At 41.1% G+C, this 15,094-nt stretch overlaps 1 protein-coding gene across 1 annotated transcript in view; it reads left to right on the top strand.

The window, feature by feature from the left end:
- Positions 1-15,094, top strand: part of csmd3b (CUB and Sushi multiple domains 3b) — a 2,186,187-nt gene that overhangs the window by 832,464 nt on the left and 1,338,629 nt on the right. Inside the window, exon 4 of the mRNA XM_059983996.1 lies at positions 2,249-2,443. Within this exon, the coding sequence (XP_059839979.1) occupies positions 2,249-2,443 (195 nt within the window). The remainder of the gene's footprint in view (positions 1-2,248; positions 2,444-15,094) is intronic.

The following is a 15,094-nucleotide window of genomic DNA, read 5'->3' as shown; positions in this document are numbered from 1 at the left end:
TCTCAAAGGGTGCCCCAATGGGTCACCTGGTTGTCTAATGTATAAGATTACTCAAGTATTGCTGAAATATTAAACATACAACACTCTGCATCCAGCACATCAGCCTTCATCATTTCTGTCTGATGTAATGTGATCTCATCATCTTCAGACACAAAGTGCTGGTGGAACACAGCAGGCCAGGCAGCATCTATGAGGAGAAGCACTGAGGAAATTTTGGGCCAAGACCCTTCGTCAGGACAAATTTATAGGTGGCATTTGAGTTTTGCATAGCCAGGACGAAGGTTCTCGGCCCGAAATGTCGACAGTACTTCTTATAGATGTTGCCTGGCCTGCTGTGTTCCACCAGCATTTTGTGTGTGTGTTGTTTGAATTTCCAGCATCTGCACACCATCTTCAGAGCTTTTCTCAGTAGATTGTGTGTTGAGGCAGAGACTGCATCACATGGAAGGAACAGGATGGAATAACGAAGTACAAGAATGTGATGCTTCAATTAATTTCCAGTCTTACAATATTTCATTCACAAATCCTGGTTATCAAGGGAACATTGATCGATATTTGCAATCAAAACTCTTTGCTTTAAATTTCCTTGTGCTTCAAAAGGCGAGCTGCATGGTAAATAAAGACTCCTCTCCCTTTCTCTTCCAATTATCACCCTTCCAGCTTCTCACATCATTCTTCTTTCATACACCCCTCCCACCCACCTACCGACCTCCCCCTCTCACCTAGAGTCTCATCTTGTGCTCCACCCCATCTTCCTATCTTTTATATTTAGTTTCTGCCCTTATTCTTTCCAGTCTCGATGGAAGACCTTGGTCTGAAACATCTACCGTACATTCCTCTTCATAGATCATGCCTGCATTTTGTTTGTATTACAAATGCCGATATTTGCTATGGAAACTTTGCAAAGGAAAGCATAGCTGAATACCTACATGATATAAAATGACACAGAAATGGTAGCGGTTGCATTTCGCTCAGGTTCTGTAGAAAACTGCAATGTTACATGACTCATTTCCAAGGCCGTTTTGTTTTAAGAACAGTAAAAGTGAAGAAACAAATGTCATCAGGAATCACTTAGACTTTTCTGCTCTGTCACTATAATTTGCATTGGAGTTGAGCAGAAATTTGATCAGGATGCACAAGTTGGTAGAATATACGCTCAGTGGTGACTTTATTAGGTACACCTGTACACCTGTTCGTTAATGCAAATATCTAATCAGCCAAACATGTGGCAAAAACTCGGTGCATAAAACCATTCAGACGTGGTCAAGGGGTTCAGTTGTTATTCAGGCCAAACATCAGAATGCGGAAGAAATGTGATCTAAGTGATTTTGACTGTGGAATGACTGTTGGTGCCAATTAGAAGAGGTGGTTTGAGTATTCCAGAAACTGCTTCAGGGATATCTATCTTCAGGGATTTTAATGCACTGCAATCTAGAGTTTATGGAGAATGGTGAAAAAAAAATCCAGTGAGCAGCAATTCTGTGGGAGAAAAGGCCTTGTTAGCAAGAGAGGTCAGAGGAAAACGACCCACGTCATTCAAGCTGACAGGAAGGTGGCAGTAACTCAAATAACCACATATAAAATGTAATATAATACATTGAACTTTGATGGACTGGCTACAGCAGCAGAAGACCATTAACATAAACTCAATGGCCTCTTTATTAGGTACAGGAAGCACAGAATAAAATGGACTCTGAGTGTAGCCAGCTTACTCAAGTTAAATGTTATTGGGAAATTACTGGGTTTTGCAATATGCAAAGATGATTGGATAAAAAATAATAAACTTTTTAATGTTGTTTTAGAGGATATAAAGTTCAAAGTTAATTTATCAAAGTATGTACTGTATATGTTATATGCATGAGCAGACAAAGACTGACAATCAAAGTGCAAGAGAAGAGAAACTACAAATAAAAGTAACACTGATAGCATAAGTTGTAAAAGGATCCCTGAAAGTGAGTCTGTAAATTGTAGAAGCAGTTCAGAGGACTGAAGAAAGAAGTTATCTATGGCATTCAGGAGCCTGATGGTTGAAGGATAATAACTGGTCCTGAACTGGTTGAACTGGGATCTAAGGTTTCTGTGCCTCTTGCTTGATGGTATTGCTTTGTTATGAGATGCAGAAAGAAATCTTGCATTGGCACCAATTTTATAATGAACACATCCAACGAAAGATGTGGCCCAATGTATTTTAAAGACTGGATCAACTTTTGAGACTGTCTTCATTCGTTTTAATTTCTTTATTCCACAGAGTTGCAGAGCAGTACTTGTGGAAGCCCTGGTGTACCACATGGAGCTATTGTTCATGGCACAAGCTTTAATATTGGAGACAAGATCTCCTACTCCTGTGTGCATGGCTATATCCTCGATGGACATCCCCAGCTAACCTGCTTGGCCAGCTCAGGAAATACCGCATCGTGGGATTTCCCTGTTCCCATCTGCAAGGGTGAGTAAAGTGAACTTCATCAAATATTTGTACAAAATGTGGAAAAATGATTTTCTAATGTCGCTGGATACTGCTTTATGTGTTTTATGGAACTATTTTATTGATATATAATAAATTAATTCCCTGGCAAATGGTGTGTAGGATTGAAATAGATCTTTTCCTAATGAGTTAAATATTTTGCTATATGTTCCATACTGTATTAAAACACAGAATTTGAATCCAGAATATACACTATTGATTTTATTGCAGAATAAATGTGGTTGTTTTATGAGAACATTTCATTTTACTAAGTCTTGTGTCATACAGAGAATATTGAGGGCTGAGCTCAGTTTAGGGTGCTGAGTATGGACAGAATGTCACAGTAAGAATATGCAATTAGTATCAGAATCACTGTTTATTACAATTTTGGGAAAGGGATCTACTAGCCTGACAAACCTGTTAGAGTTCTTCAAGAAAGGAACATGCAGGGTGGACAAGAGAGAGGCAGTGGATGTCATTTACTTGGATTTTCAGAAGGATTTAATAAGGGGCTTCACATGAGGTTGCTTAACAAGATAAAATCCTATGGTGTACAGGAAAGATACTGGCATAGATAAAGGAATGACTGACGGGCAGGAGACAGTGAGTGGGAATAAAGGGGGGCCTTTTCTGGTTGGCTGTTAGTGACTAGTGGTGTTCCTCAGGGTCAGAATTGGGACCACTACTATTAACAACACACACAAAGTGCTGGTGGAACACAGCAGGCCAGACAGCATCTTTGAGGAGATGACCAGGCATACAGATGAGGGTAATGCAGTGGATGTGATCTACATGGATTTTAGTAAGGCATTTGACAAGGTTCCACATGGTAGGCTTATTCAGAAAGTCAGAAGGCATGGGATCCAGGGAAGTTTGGCCAAGTGGATTCAGAATTGGCTTGCCTGCAGAAGGCAGAGGGTCATGGTGGAGGGAGTACATTCAGATTGGAGGATTGTGACTTGTGGTGTCCCACAAGGATCTGTTCTGGGACCTTTACTTTTTGTGATTTTTATTATCGACTTGGATGTGGGGGTAGGAGGGTTGGTTGGCAAGTTTGCAGATGACACAAAGGTTGGTGGTGTTGTAGATAGAGGATTGTCGAAGATTGCAGAGAGACATTGGTAGGATGCAGAAGTGGGCTGAGAAGTGGCAGATGGAGTTCAACCCGGAGAAGTGTGAGTTGGTACACTTTGGAAGGACAAACTCCAAGGCAGAGTACAAAGTAAATGGTAGGATACTTGGAAGTGTGGAGGAGCAGAGGGATCTGGGGGTACATGTCCACAGAACCCTGAAAGTTGCCTCACATGTAGATAGGGTAGTTAAGAAAGCTTATGGGGTATTAGCTTTCATAAGTTGAGGGATAGAGTTTAAGAGATGCGATGTAATGATGCAGCTGTATAAAACTCTAGTTAGGCCACACTTGGAGTACTATGTCCAGTTCTGGTTGCCTCAGTATAGGAAGGATGTGGAAGCATTGGAAAGGGTTCAGAGGAGATTTACCAGGATGCTGCCTGGTTTAGAGAGTATGGATTATGATCAGAGATTAAGGAAGCTAGGGCTTTACTCTTTGGAGAGAAGGAGGATGAGAGGAGACATGATAGAGGTGTACAAGATATTAAGAGGAATAGACAGATTGGACAGCCAGCACCTCTTCCCCAGGGCACCACTGGTCAGTACAAGAGGACATGGCTTTAAGGTAAGGGAAGGGAAGTTCAAGGGGGATATTAGAGGAGGGTTTTTCACTCAGAGTGGTTGGTGTGTGGAATGCACTGCCTGAATCAGTGGTGGAGGCAGATATACTAGAGAAGTTTAAGAGACTACTAGACAGGTATATGGAGGAATTTAAGGTAGGAGGTTATATGTGAGGCAGGGTTTGGGGGTCAGCACAACATTGTGGGCTGAAGGGCCTGTACTGTGCTGTACTGTTCTATGTTAATGTTTTATAAGAAACTTGGTCTCACTTTGGAGTATTGCGAGCAGTTCTGGTCTCCTTATCTAAGAAGGTATGTGCTGACGTTGGAGAGGGGCAAGGGAGATACACGACAATGATTCTGGGATTGTAAGGCTTGTAATTTGAGGAGCATCTGATAGCTCTGGGTCTGGACGCACTGGAATTCAGATGAATGGGATTGGGAGGGTGGCGAATCTCATTGAAACCCAGCAACTGTTGAAAAACCTTGATAGAGTGGATGTGGAGACTGTTTCAAATGTTGGAGGCGTTTAGGCAGCACAACCTCAGAATAGAGGGACATCCTTTAGAACAAAGATAAGGAGGAATTTCTTTAGTCAGTGTTTGCATCACCAGCTGGTATGGAGGTTCCAGTGCAGAAGATCAGAGGAGGTTACAGAGGGTAAATACTCAGCCAGTTCTACAATAGGCACAACCCTGTCCAACATGGAAGACATCTTCAGAAGGTGGTTCCTTAAGAAGCTGGCATCCATCATAATGGACCCTTGCCAACCATATCCATAGCCATCTGGAAACTCACTGAGCAGCCTCTGTGGTGGTCCTAAGGGCTCTTTTCTCTGCAGCTCCCTTAATGCCAAGGACAGAAGTTCTGCACAGCATGCAGCCATCAAGACCTCTACACCCCACCTCTATAGGCCTTGCTTGCATTTGGAAATCTGATGGCGGAGAGGTAGAATGTGAGTGCGTGCCTTCATGCTCCTGTAATTCCTCTCTGATGGCAGTAATGAGCAGAGGGCATGGCCTGGTTGCTGAGGGTCCTTTATGATGGATGCTGCCTTCCTACGGCTCCGGCCTCTGAAGATTTCCTTGGTGGTGATGTCATTGTTTAGTGTTACTGACATATTGTATGTCAGTGTTCGTAAACCAGACTCTGATTCTGAACTTCATTCCTCTCCTCTGCATCCTCCTCAAAAGCTCCAGATCTGTTTTATCATGTAGCAGCCATAGCTGAGTGTGGCCTAACTAGAGTTTTATAAAGCTGCACTATACCTTTCACTCTCTTGGGGTAAAGAACTAAAAGAATCTGACACATTGCTGCGGTTCCCTGAAAAAAAAACAACCCTAATGCAGACCACTTTCTTCAAGCTGTAGACTCTCAGCAGTGAGCCAAGTATCAAATAATTTTGCTTGCAACTTTTACACATGGCAACCATGGTTTCACACTCTCCTCCTCTTTGGCCTCCTTGTTGCTTTGGAAGTTCCTTTTCTATTCTGACAAAGGGTCATTGACTTGAAACATATACTCTGTTTTTACACATGTGCAACCTGACCTACTGAGCACTTCCAGAATTTTAAGACCATAAAATATAGGAAAAGAATTAGTTTATTTGGACCATTAACTCTGCTCCATAATTTCATTGTGGTGGACTTATTTTCCCTCTCAACCCCAATCTGCTGCCTTCTCCCCGCATCCCTTCATGCCCTGACTAATCAAGCATCGATCAGTCTCTCCCTTAAATATACCCAACGAGTTGGTCCCCACAGTCACCTGTGGCAACATTTGTAGTTTTTTTTTAAATTTTCGGACAAATATTATTGTTCTTCAATCACACCTACAAATGAATTTAGGTGTGTTTTATCAAATTCCAGTTATGCTGTTGAATTTAAAGATAAATTCTTTAGTTCTTTAAGGAGAAGGATATTGAATTGTGTAAGGTAAGGGAAACAAGTAGGGAAGTTATGAAAACTATGACGATTAAAGAGGAGGAAGTGCTGGCGCTTTTAAGGAATATAAAAGTGAATAAATCTCCGGGTCCTGACAGGATATTCCATAGGACATTGGGGGAGGTTAGTGTAGAAATAGCAGGGGCTCTGACAGAAATATTTCAAATGTTATTAGAAATGGGGATGGTGCTGGAGGATTGGCGTATTGCTCACATGGTTCCGTTGTTTAAAAAGGGTTCTAAGAGTAAACCTAGCAATTATAGGCCTGTCAGTTTGACATCAGTGGTGGGTAAATTAATAAAGTATTCTTAGAGACGGTATATATAATTATCTGGATAGACAGGGTCTGATTAGGAACAGTCAACATGGATTTGTGTGTGGAAGGTCATGATTGACAAATCTTATTGAATTTTTTGAATAAGTTACGAGGAAAGTTGACAAGGGTAAAGTGGTGGATGTTTTCTACATGGACTTCAGTAAGGCCTTTGACAAGGTTCCGCACGGAGGGTTAGTTAGGAAGGTTCAATCGTTAGGTATTAATATTGAAGTAGTTAAATGAATTCAACAGTGGCTAGATGGGAGATGCCAGAGAGCAGTGGTGGATAACTGTTGGTCAGGTTGAAGGCCGGTCACTAGTGGTGTGCCTCAGGGATCTGTACTGGGTAAAATGCTGTTTGTCATATACATTAATGATCTGGATGATGGGGTGGTAAATTTGATTAGTAAGTACACAGATGATACTAAGGTAGGTGGTGTTGTGGAGAATGAAGTAGGTTTTCAAAGTTTGCAGAGAGATTTAGGCCAGTTAGAAGAGTGGGCTGAACGATGGCAGATGGAGTTGAATGCTGATAATTATGAGGTGCTACATTTTGGTAGGACTAATCAAAATAGGACATACATGGTAAATGGTAGGGCATTGAAGAATGCAGTAGAACAGAGTAATCTAGGAATAATGGTGCATAGTGCCCTGAAGGTGGAATCTCATGTGGATAGGGTGGTGAAGAAAGCTTTTGGTATGCTGGCCTTTATAAATCAGAGCATTGAGTATAGGAGTTGGGATGTAATGTTAAAATTGTACAAGGCATTAGTAAGGTCGAATTTGGAGTATTGTGCACAGTTCTGGTCACCAAATTATAGGAAAGATGTCAACAAAATAGAGTGAATACAGAGAAGATTTACTAGAATTTTACCTGGGTTTCAGCACTTAAGTTACAGAGAAAGGTTGAACAAGTTAGGTATTTATTCTAGAAGGTAGAGGGTTGAGGGGAGTCTTGATAGAGGTATTTAAAATTATGAGGGGGATAGATAGAGTTGACAGGCTTTTTCCATTGAGAGTAGGGGAGATTCAAACAAAAGGACATGAATTGAGAGTTAAGGGGGAGAAGTTTAGGGGTAACACGAGGGGGAACTTCTTTACTCAGAGAGTGATAACTGTGTGGAATGAGCTTCCAGTAGGAGTGGTAGAGGCAGGTTTGGTATTGTCACTTAAAGTAAAATTGGATAGGTATATGAACAGGAAAGGAATAGAGAGTTATGGGCTGATTGCGGTTCAGTGGGACTAGGTGAGGTAAGCATTCGGCACAGATTAGAAGGGCCAAGATGGCCTGTTTTCATGCTGTAATTGTTATATGGTTAAAAAGATTAGGTTTATTTGTCACAAGCACATCAAAACAATGAACTATACAGTGAAGCGCATTGTATTGTGTCAATGACCAACACAGTCTGAGAGTATGCTGGTTGCAGCCTACAAGTATTGCCATGCTTCCAGTGCTGGCATAGCACACCCACACCTTACTAACCTTAACTCGTATGTCTTTGGAATATGGGAGACAATTGGATCACCTGGAGTAGGGGTTCCCGAATGCAATGGCATGGACTTCTACCATTAACCAAGGGGTCAATGGACTCCAGGTTGGGCCGTGGTCACAGGGACTGTAATAAAAATACATAAGAACAAGAATGGTCAGGATGGGAAACAGATTCTTCTCTCAGCCCATTAGGCTTCTGAACTCCCTGTCATATGCATTCAAAGTGTCACTGGTTAACCTGTTCCGTACCTTACAATATTTAATTTATGCTCATTAGCTTGTTTATTTATGTGTAATCTATCTGTAGATTTCATTCTGACTTTAAGTTATTATGTGTTATGTATATCACAATGCTTTACACTCTGGTTCTAAGGAACATTGTCTCGTTTGACAGTATACATGTATGTAGTTAAATGACAATAAATTTGACTTGTAAAATGATATGCTACATGATATGCTACACATGGTGCTGGAGTGCCATCCACATCTCGATTTCAAGATATGTTTGTTACTTGCAGAGATTACCTCAGTTCTTTTCAGGTCCAGATATTCAATAATGTTTTAGTAATTTGTTGGAGAGACAGAAAGAAAACGGATGAAAGCTGGAAGCTCTTGTTATTTTTGTAATCTTTGGGAGCAGTGACAGAGATAAGTGGTCACAGACTTATGCCAAGCAGTCCCTTTCATCTGCTCAGTCTCATGCCATATTTGCATCAGGATTCCAAGCCTTATCAATGAAAAGCATCTCTGTTATAAATCTTCTAATATTCTTCTAATACTTGGTTTGTTTTTTTTAAAGTTTTTTTTTCTTGTCTCTTCCTTTGTGGAACCTTGTACAAATCTCAAAGTTTCATTCAATAATTTAATAGTTCCTTTTAATATCAGAGAATGTATACAATATACACCCTGAAATTCTTGTCTTTCACAGACATCCATGAAAACAGAAGAGTGCCCCAAGGAATGAGTGACAGTAAGATAGGTTCAAACCCCAAAGCCCCCACTATTCCCTCCTCCCACAAGCTGCAGCAAAGCTATGATCTCCCTTACTTCAGCAAACATCATCAGCACCCAAGCAAGCAATAGGAAAGCCCCCAGGAAAGACCATAATATGAAGTACATTCTTTGATAATAAATGTACTTTGGATTGATTGAATCCACTGTATAATGTCATTCCCAAGTTAGGAGCCTCTTAATTATCTGTGTGCATGTGTGTACATAACAGCTACTTCAATTGATTGAAATCTAGCAGCGCACAACTGGTCTACTCGATCAAAGTCAACTATCATAATTTGAAGAAAAAACATCCATCAAATAGCACAGAACTGGTGCATAATGAGATAGATTGTTAGGCTAACATGTTAACATAGAAAAATGTTATAATAATTCACAATCACGATTGTGTTTGTACATTCATTGCAAAATGACTCTGTTCTCTCTTTCTGCAAATATTGAGTAAAAGCAAAACACACAATTGAGCAGCTCTTTCATTTTGTTGGAAGTTTTATTCTTATTATCCGACCAGCAGAGGGAGTTTATAATGCAGTCATAACATCTCTTAGAGACATTTTCTTTTTAATTTTTGCTCTATAAAAAGCATAAACTTCCCTAGAGACCAAGCATGGGGAGTTATCCTGTGTCATGGTCTTATGGTCTTATTATTCACTGAGATTGGATACTTGATGATTGAAATTTGTGCCTATGACCATTCATGTAATTTTTCATTGCTCATGGCTGTTTACGTTATTATCTTGCAACTTGTTGGTTACTATTGTGTTGTCTGTTATTGTACAGTCCTGTGCTTGGCGCTGAACCACAGTCAATTCTGGTGTGTTTCACATATTGGAAATAAACTGATTCAGATTCTCATTCTGACATCATAGCTGCTGCTAGCTAATAATCCCATTGAGCTGTTTGGATAGTAAGTGACACTGTAGAGGAGTTCACACCCTAAAAAAATCAGAATTAGGTCTGTTATCACTGTCTACATTGTGAAATGTGTTGCTTTGCAGTAACACTGTAGCCACACAGTCCTGCATGTATAGAGGGTGGAGCAATAGGCTAAGCATGCATCCTTGATAAGCACATAAAGTATTAGCGTTACAGCACAGAAACCAGTCCTTTAGCCCAACTCATCTTTGTTGAAATATTATTCTACCTAGTCCCATCAACCTACACCTGGGCCATAGCCCTCCATACCCCTGTCATCCATGTACTTATCCAAAAGTCTCTTAAATGTAGCCATCAAACCCACTCTCATCTTGTCTTCTGGCAGCTGACTCCACACTCGCACGGCCCTCTGATGAAGAAGTTCTCGCTCAGGTTCCCCTAAAATAGTTCACCCTTAACCTATGACCTCTAGTTCTCATCTCTGTGTCAATAAACTCTTAGAGTTCAGACAATTCTACTTGTGCAACACCAGATTTATGTGTAATCCATGATAAAAGTTTATTAGGTAACTAGTCATTGAATGCAATTGGGTAACTAAGTTCTTCTATTTCTTCTGTTTCACCTTGAGCACGTGCATTATTTGCACCCAATTCACTAGTGTAGCGTGGTTAGAGAGTGTAGGAGCCATTTATTTCTTTTCTATCTGCAATGTATTTGGTGTTGCCCATTTATTATGGTGGTTAGTCACATGGGTGACAGTGTGGTTAAATACCAAGAGTTTAGTTGCATGTTCATGCTTTGCCTTTAGTTTTTTGGTTGGAGTCAGTCAGAGACAGGCGGGTTTAATATCTTTTTGCTAATTGCTCAGCTTTGTTTAATTTCATTTAATTACATTTAATATCTCTGGTTTTAGTTTTACTGGTTTTGTCCTTCAAGATTGTTTTTCTAGTTCTTTAATAAAGAATCAAATACATTTCTTCAACTTTGAACCTTATTGGATTGGATCAGAAGGCATGTCACACTGGATAACTCCCCATGCTTGGTCTCTAGCAGTGGCATTGGTTTGTTCGAGTAGCCACTACATACAGTGAATGGGAATGTGCTCTGTGTTTTGATGGTGAGGCCTGCTTTGCTGAAGTTTAAAGGGTTCCTGCTGAGCAATACCCTGCCCATGTAATTTTCGAAGCTTATTTTATGCTCTGATTCCCTCCGGGACCCTGGCACCACCTTTCCAAACCAAGGATAGAGAGAGCAGAAGAAAGCTGCTTTGGCTTTATGGACTTTTGCCAAAAGCTTTGGCTCATCATACACTCAATCTCTAAAACACCTTCTCAGTTGCAGAAGAATTTCTTGGCACGTAGCTTTGTGCGGAACTTCCTTTGATATCAGCAATAAGTACCATTAGTTCATTGGTGACCAAAAATTTCAAACCATCGTATTTAACTGTAATACTCTTCAAAACATTCACTTTAATTGTAGTTTAAAAAAAAGCTTTGGCTTCTGCCATTACACTGTTTGGGTGCTTTTAATTGTCAGATCATTTGGTGTTGCTAAGACATTTGGGGACAATGTTAAGCCTGCTAAGGCTGCTTACACAATTTGAACATAATTATAACAACGGATTTGCAAAACAATTGTTTCATAAAATGTAAATGAAATTAGTTAATCATACCCTCATAACAAACAAAATTATTTAGTCAAAGGGAATAATTACATAATTAGCCTGTGTTATTTTTTCACACAATTGTTTTGCTTTGTGAAATTAATAAGAATGATGACTAGACCTCGTTTTATCCCATAACTTTAATTTTCTGCCAAGAAGATATTTGACATGCAGGGCAGAAGATGATGGTAACATCAGTGCTAGCTCTCAAAAGTTTACTTAGGAAATGACCTTCAGGAGATTTTTTAAAAAGCTGCAATTTTGAAGGCACATAACATCGTTTAACATTGGATTTACTATCTGTCAGTGGGCATGCATTTTTGACTTTGTGTGAATTTTTGCATTTCATTTTGAACCAATAAACCACAACAAAAGGTGAAATCTGTTTCATGTGATTGTAGGAAGTACGAGATCACCCTTATTTTTGCAATGCTTTTCTTCAGAACATAGAGCATAGAAAATTCATAGCAAAGTACCAGCTCTTTAGCCCACAATGCTGTGCTGACATTTTAACCTATTCTAAGATCAATCTGCGAATGCTGGAGATCCAAAGCAACACACACACAATGCAGGAGGGACTTCGCAGGTCTAGCAGCATCTATGGAAATGAATAAACAGTTGACGTTTTGCGACAAACCCTTCTTCAGGACTGAGAGTGAAGTGTCAAGATGCCTGAATTAGAAAATGGGGAGACGGGAAAGAGGCCAGCTGGAAGGTGATAGAACAAGGGCGGGAGAAGAACAAACATGATAGGAGAGGAGAGTGGACAATAGGAGAAAGGGAAGGGGGAGAGGACCTCCAATCACCTTAAAATGATGCCCTCTGGTATTCCAATTACAAACAAGTAAATCTGCAGTTGCTGGTAGTCCAAGCAACACACACAAAATGCTGGAGGAACTCAGCAGGTCAGGCAGCATCTGTGGGGGGAAAAGTACAGTCGACATTTCAGGCCAAGACCGTTCTGGAGAAAAAAGGATGAGTAGAAGTAAAAGGTGGGAGGAGGGGAGAGAAACAAGGTGTCAGTGAACCCAGGAGGGGGAGGGATGAAGTAAAGAGCTGGGAAGTTGATTGATTAAAGAGGTACAGGGCTGGAGAAGAGGGAATCTAATAGGAGAAAACAGAAGACCATGGAAGAAAGAAAAGGGGAGAGAAGCACCAGAGGGAGGTGATGGGCAGACAAGTAGATGCGGCTTCCACCATCTCTAATGGCATCCCACTACCAAGAACATCTTTCCCTCCCACACCTCCCCCACCCCCCAACTTTTCGCTTTCTGCAGGGATTGCTCCCTACACGACTCCCTTGTCCATTCATCCATCCCCACTGATCTCCCTCCTGGCACTTATCCTTGCAAGTGGAACAAGTGCTACATCTGCCACTACACCACCTCCCTCACTACCAGTCAGGGCCCCAAACCGTCTTTCCAGGTGAGACGACACTTCACCTGCCAGTCTGTTGGGGTCATATACTGCATCCAGTGCTCCTGGTGCGGCCTCCTGTGTATCAGTGCGACCCAACTTAGATTGGGAGATCACTTCACAAGGGACCTACGCTCTGTCTGCCATAAGAAGTGGGATCTCAGAGTGGCCACCCATTTTAATTCTGCGTCCCGTTCAACAAGCCTGAGTTATCAATCAACTGAATTACTCGATTGTATAATGTAATTAAAGGAACACATTGCATTTTATTTTGCAGAAAATAAAATACCAAACAGTTATAACTGTTTTAATAAAATTAAGTGTGGTATCAAACCATGTGCCTTGAAAATGTTTGCCCTAATATCATATTTACTCAAAAGTTTCTAAAATTTATTGTTTTATATGCTTCTCTGGAAAGCCCAGTAGTTGAATTCGTATTGTTCCATCTCAAACTTGTTATCACATCGATCCATACTTCCCACCCTGCTGCAGACTGAGTATGTCCAATAGAGACTAAAGATTAGCTTTATTTTTCAGGTGTACATTGAAACTTGCATTGAAATGTGTCATTTTCTAAACAGCAGGAATTTTGCTGGACCGGCCACGAGAGTTCCGATGCCACAATAACATGTCGACAACTTACTAGCCCTAACCCTATCTGTACACCTTTGGAATATGAAACAAACTAGAGCATCTGGCGGAAACACACAAGGTCACGGGGAGAATGTACAAGCCCCTGGCAGGTAGCGAACCCCAATCTTACATTTGGTGCTCTAAGGTGTTGTGCTGACCACAATACCATCGTGCTACCGCAACTCCTATTATCAACTCAACTATCGAGTCAAACTTCAAAGAACATTTATAATCAAATTATACTATGTATACTACATACAACCTTGAGAAATGCCTCCTTACAGGTAGCATTAAAGCAATGAAACACAATAAAACCCATTTAAAATAAAGACTTTCAAACACCCAATGCGCAGACAAAAAATACTAACTGTGCAAACTTTAAAAGTACACCAAAGTGAGTCCACAGCCGCTGCCAGACTCCATTAGTTGCAAGCCACAGCCTCAGTTCAATGCAGAGACAAGTTAGTCTTGCGGGGCAGTGAGCTGAATACTGCCCCGTCCCTGGCTTCTGGCCCCAACACCTTGAACTTCTCAGTCAGGCTCAGCGCTGAAAGGCACAAACCTTGGATCAGTCCTTGGTCTTCGACCCAGGCACTGTGTGCTTTGATATACCCTTATGCCCAGCCCCCACCACCTCGGGGTAAAAGAGATGGAGAGAAAAAGAAACTTAGAACCAGATCAAAAAAGACAGAAAATACATGAAGAAGGACAACTACTGAAAACAAATACAGAGGAATTTGTTATTTGATCAGTTGTAATTTGAGTAAATACTTTCAAGCCACAAAAGCTGCAGACAAACCAATGTGCTTGCATGGTAAATTTCAATGTTCATAATGTGACCAATACTTCTCTTGCCCAGGGTTCCCAATGCAGCCTCCTCTGCATTGGTGAGAGCCATCGTAAATTGGGGGACTGTTTGGTTGAGCACCTCTGCTCCATCTGCCAAAAGTGGATTTTCCTTCTGGACAACCATTTGAATTCTTATTCTCATTTCCATTCTGACATGCGAGTCCATGGCCTTCTCTTGTGCTACAATGATATCACTCTCAGGGTGGAGGAGCAACACCTTGTATTCCATCTAAGTAGCCACATGTCTAATGATATGAACATTGATTTCTTCTTTCAGTAAAAATTATCTCCCTCCACCCTTCCCTCTTCTTTTATTCCCCACTCTGGTCTCTTACCTCTTCTCACCTGCCTATCAGCACCCCTCCTCCTTCCCTTTCTCCTACGGTCCACTCTCCTCTCCTATCAGATTCTTTCCCCTTCAGCCCTTTACCTTCCCCACTTACCTGGCTTCACCTATCAGCTTCTAGCTAATGTCCTTCCCCTCTCCTCCTCCCTCCCCCACTTTTTTGTTCTGGCATCTTCTCCCTTTCTAGTTCCAAAGAAGGGTTTCAGCCCGAAGCATCAATTTTATTTATTTCCGTAGATGCTGTATACTCTGTTCCTCCAGCATTGTGTGTGTTTGTTTGGGATTTCTAGCATCTGCTGCTTCTTGCTGGGTTCCACGCTGATTCTTTTACCATGGCTACCTGTGGGAAGACAAATCTCAGTTATATACTGCACACATACTTTGATCATGAATTGAC

Source organism: Hypanus sabinus, chromosome 1 (genome assembly GCF_030144855.1).
Source record: "Hypanus sabinus isolate sHypSab1 chromosome 1, sHypSab1.hap1, whole genome shotgun sequence".
Lineage (NCBI taxonomy): Eukaryota > Metazoa > Chordata > Chondrichthyes > Myliobatiformes > Dasyatidae > Hypanus > Hypanus sabinus.
The sequence above is the reverse complement of the archived record's forward strand: the minus strand, read 5'-3'. Positions and strand labels throughout refer to the sequence as shown.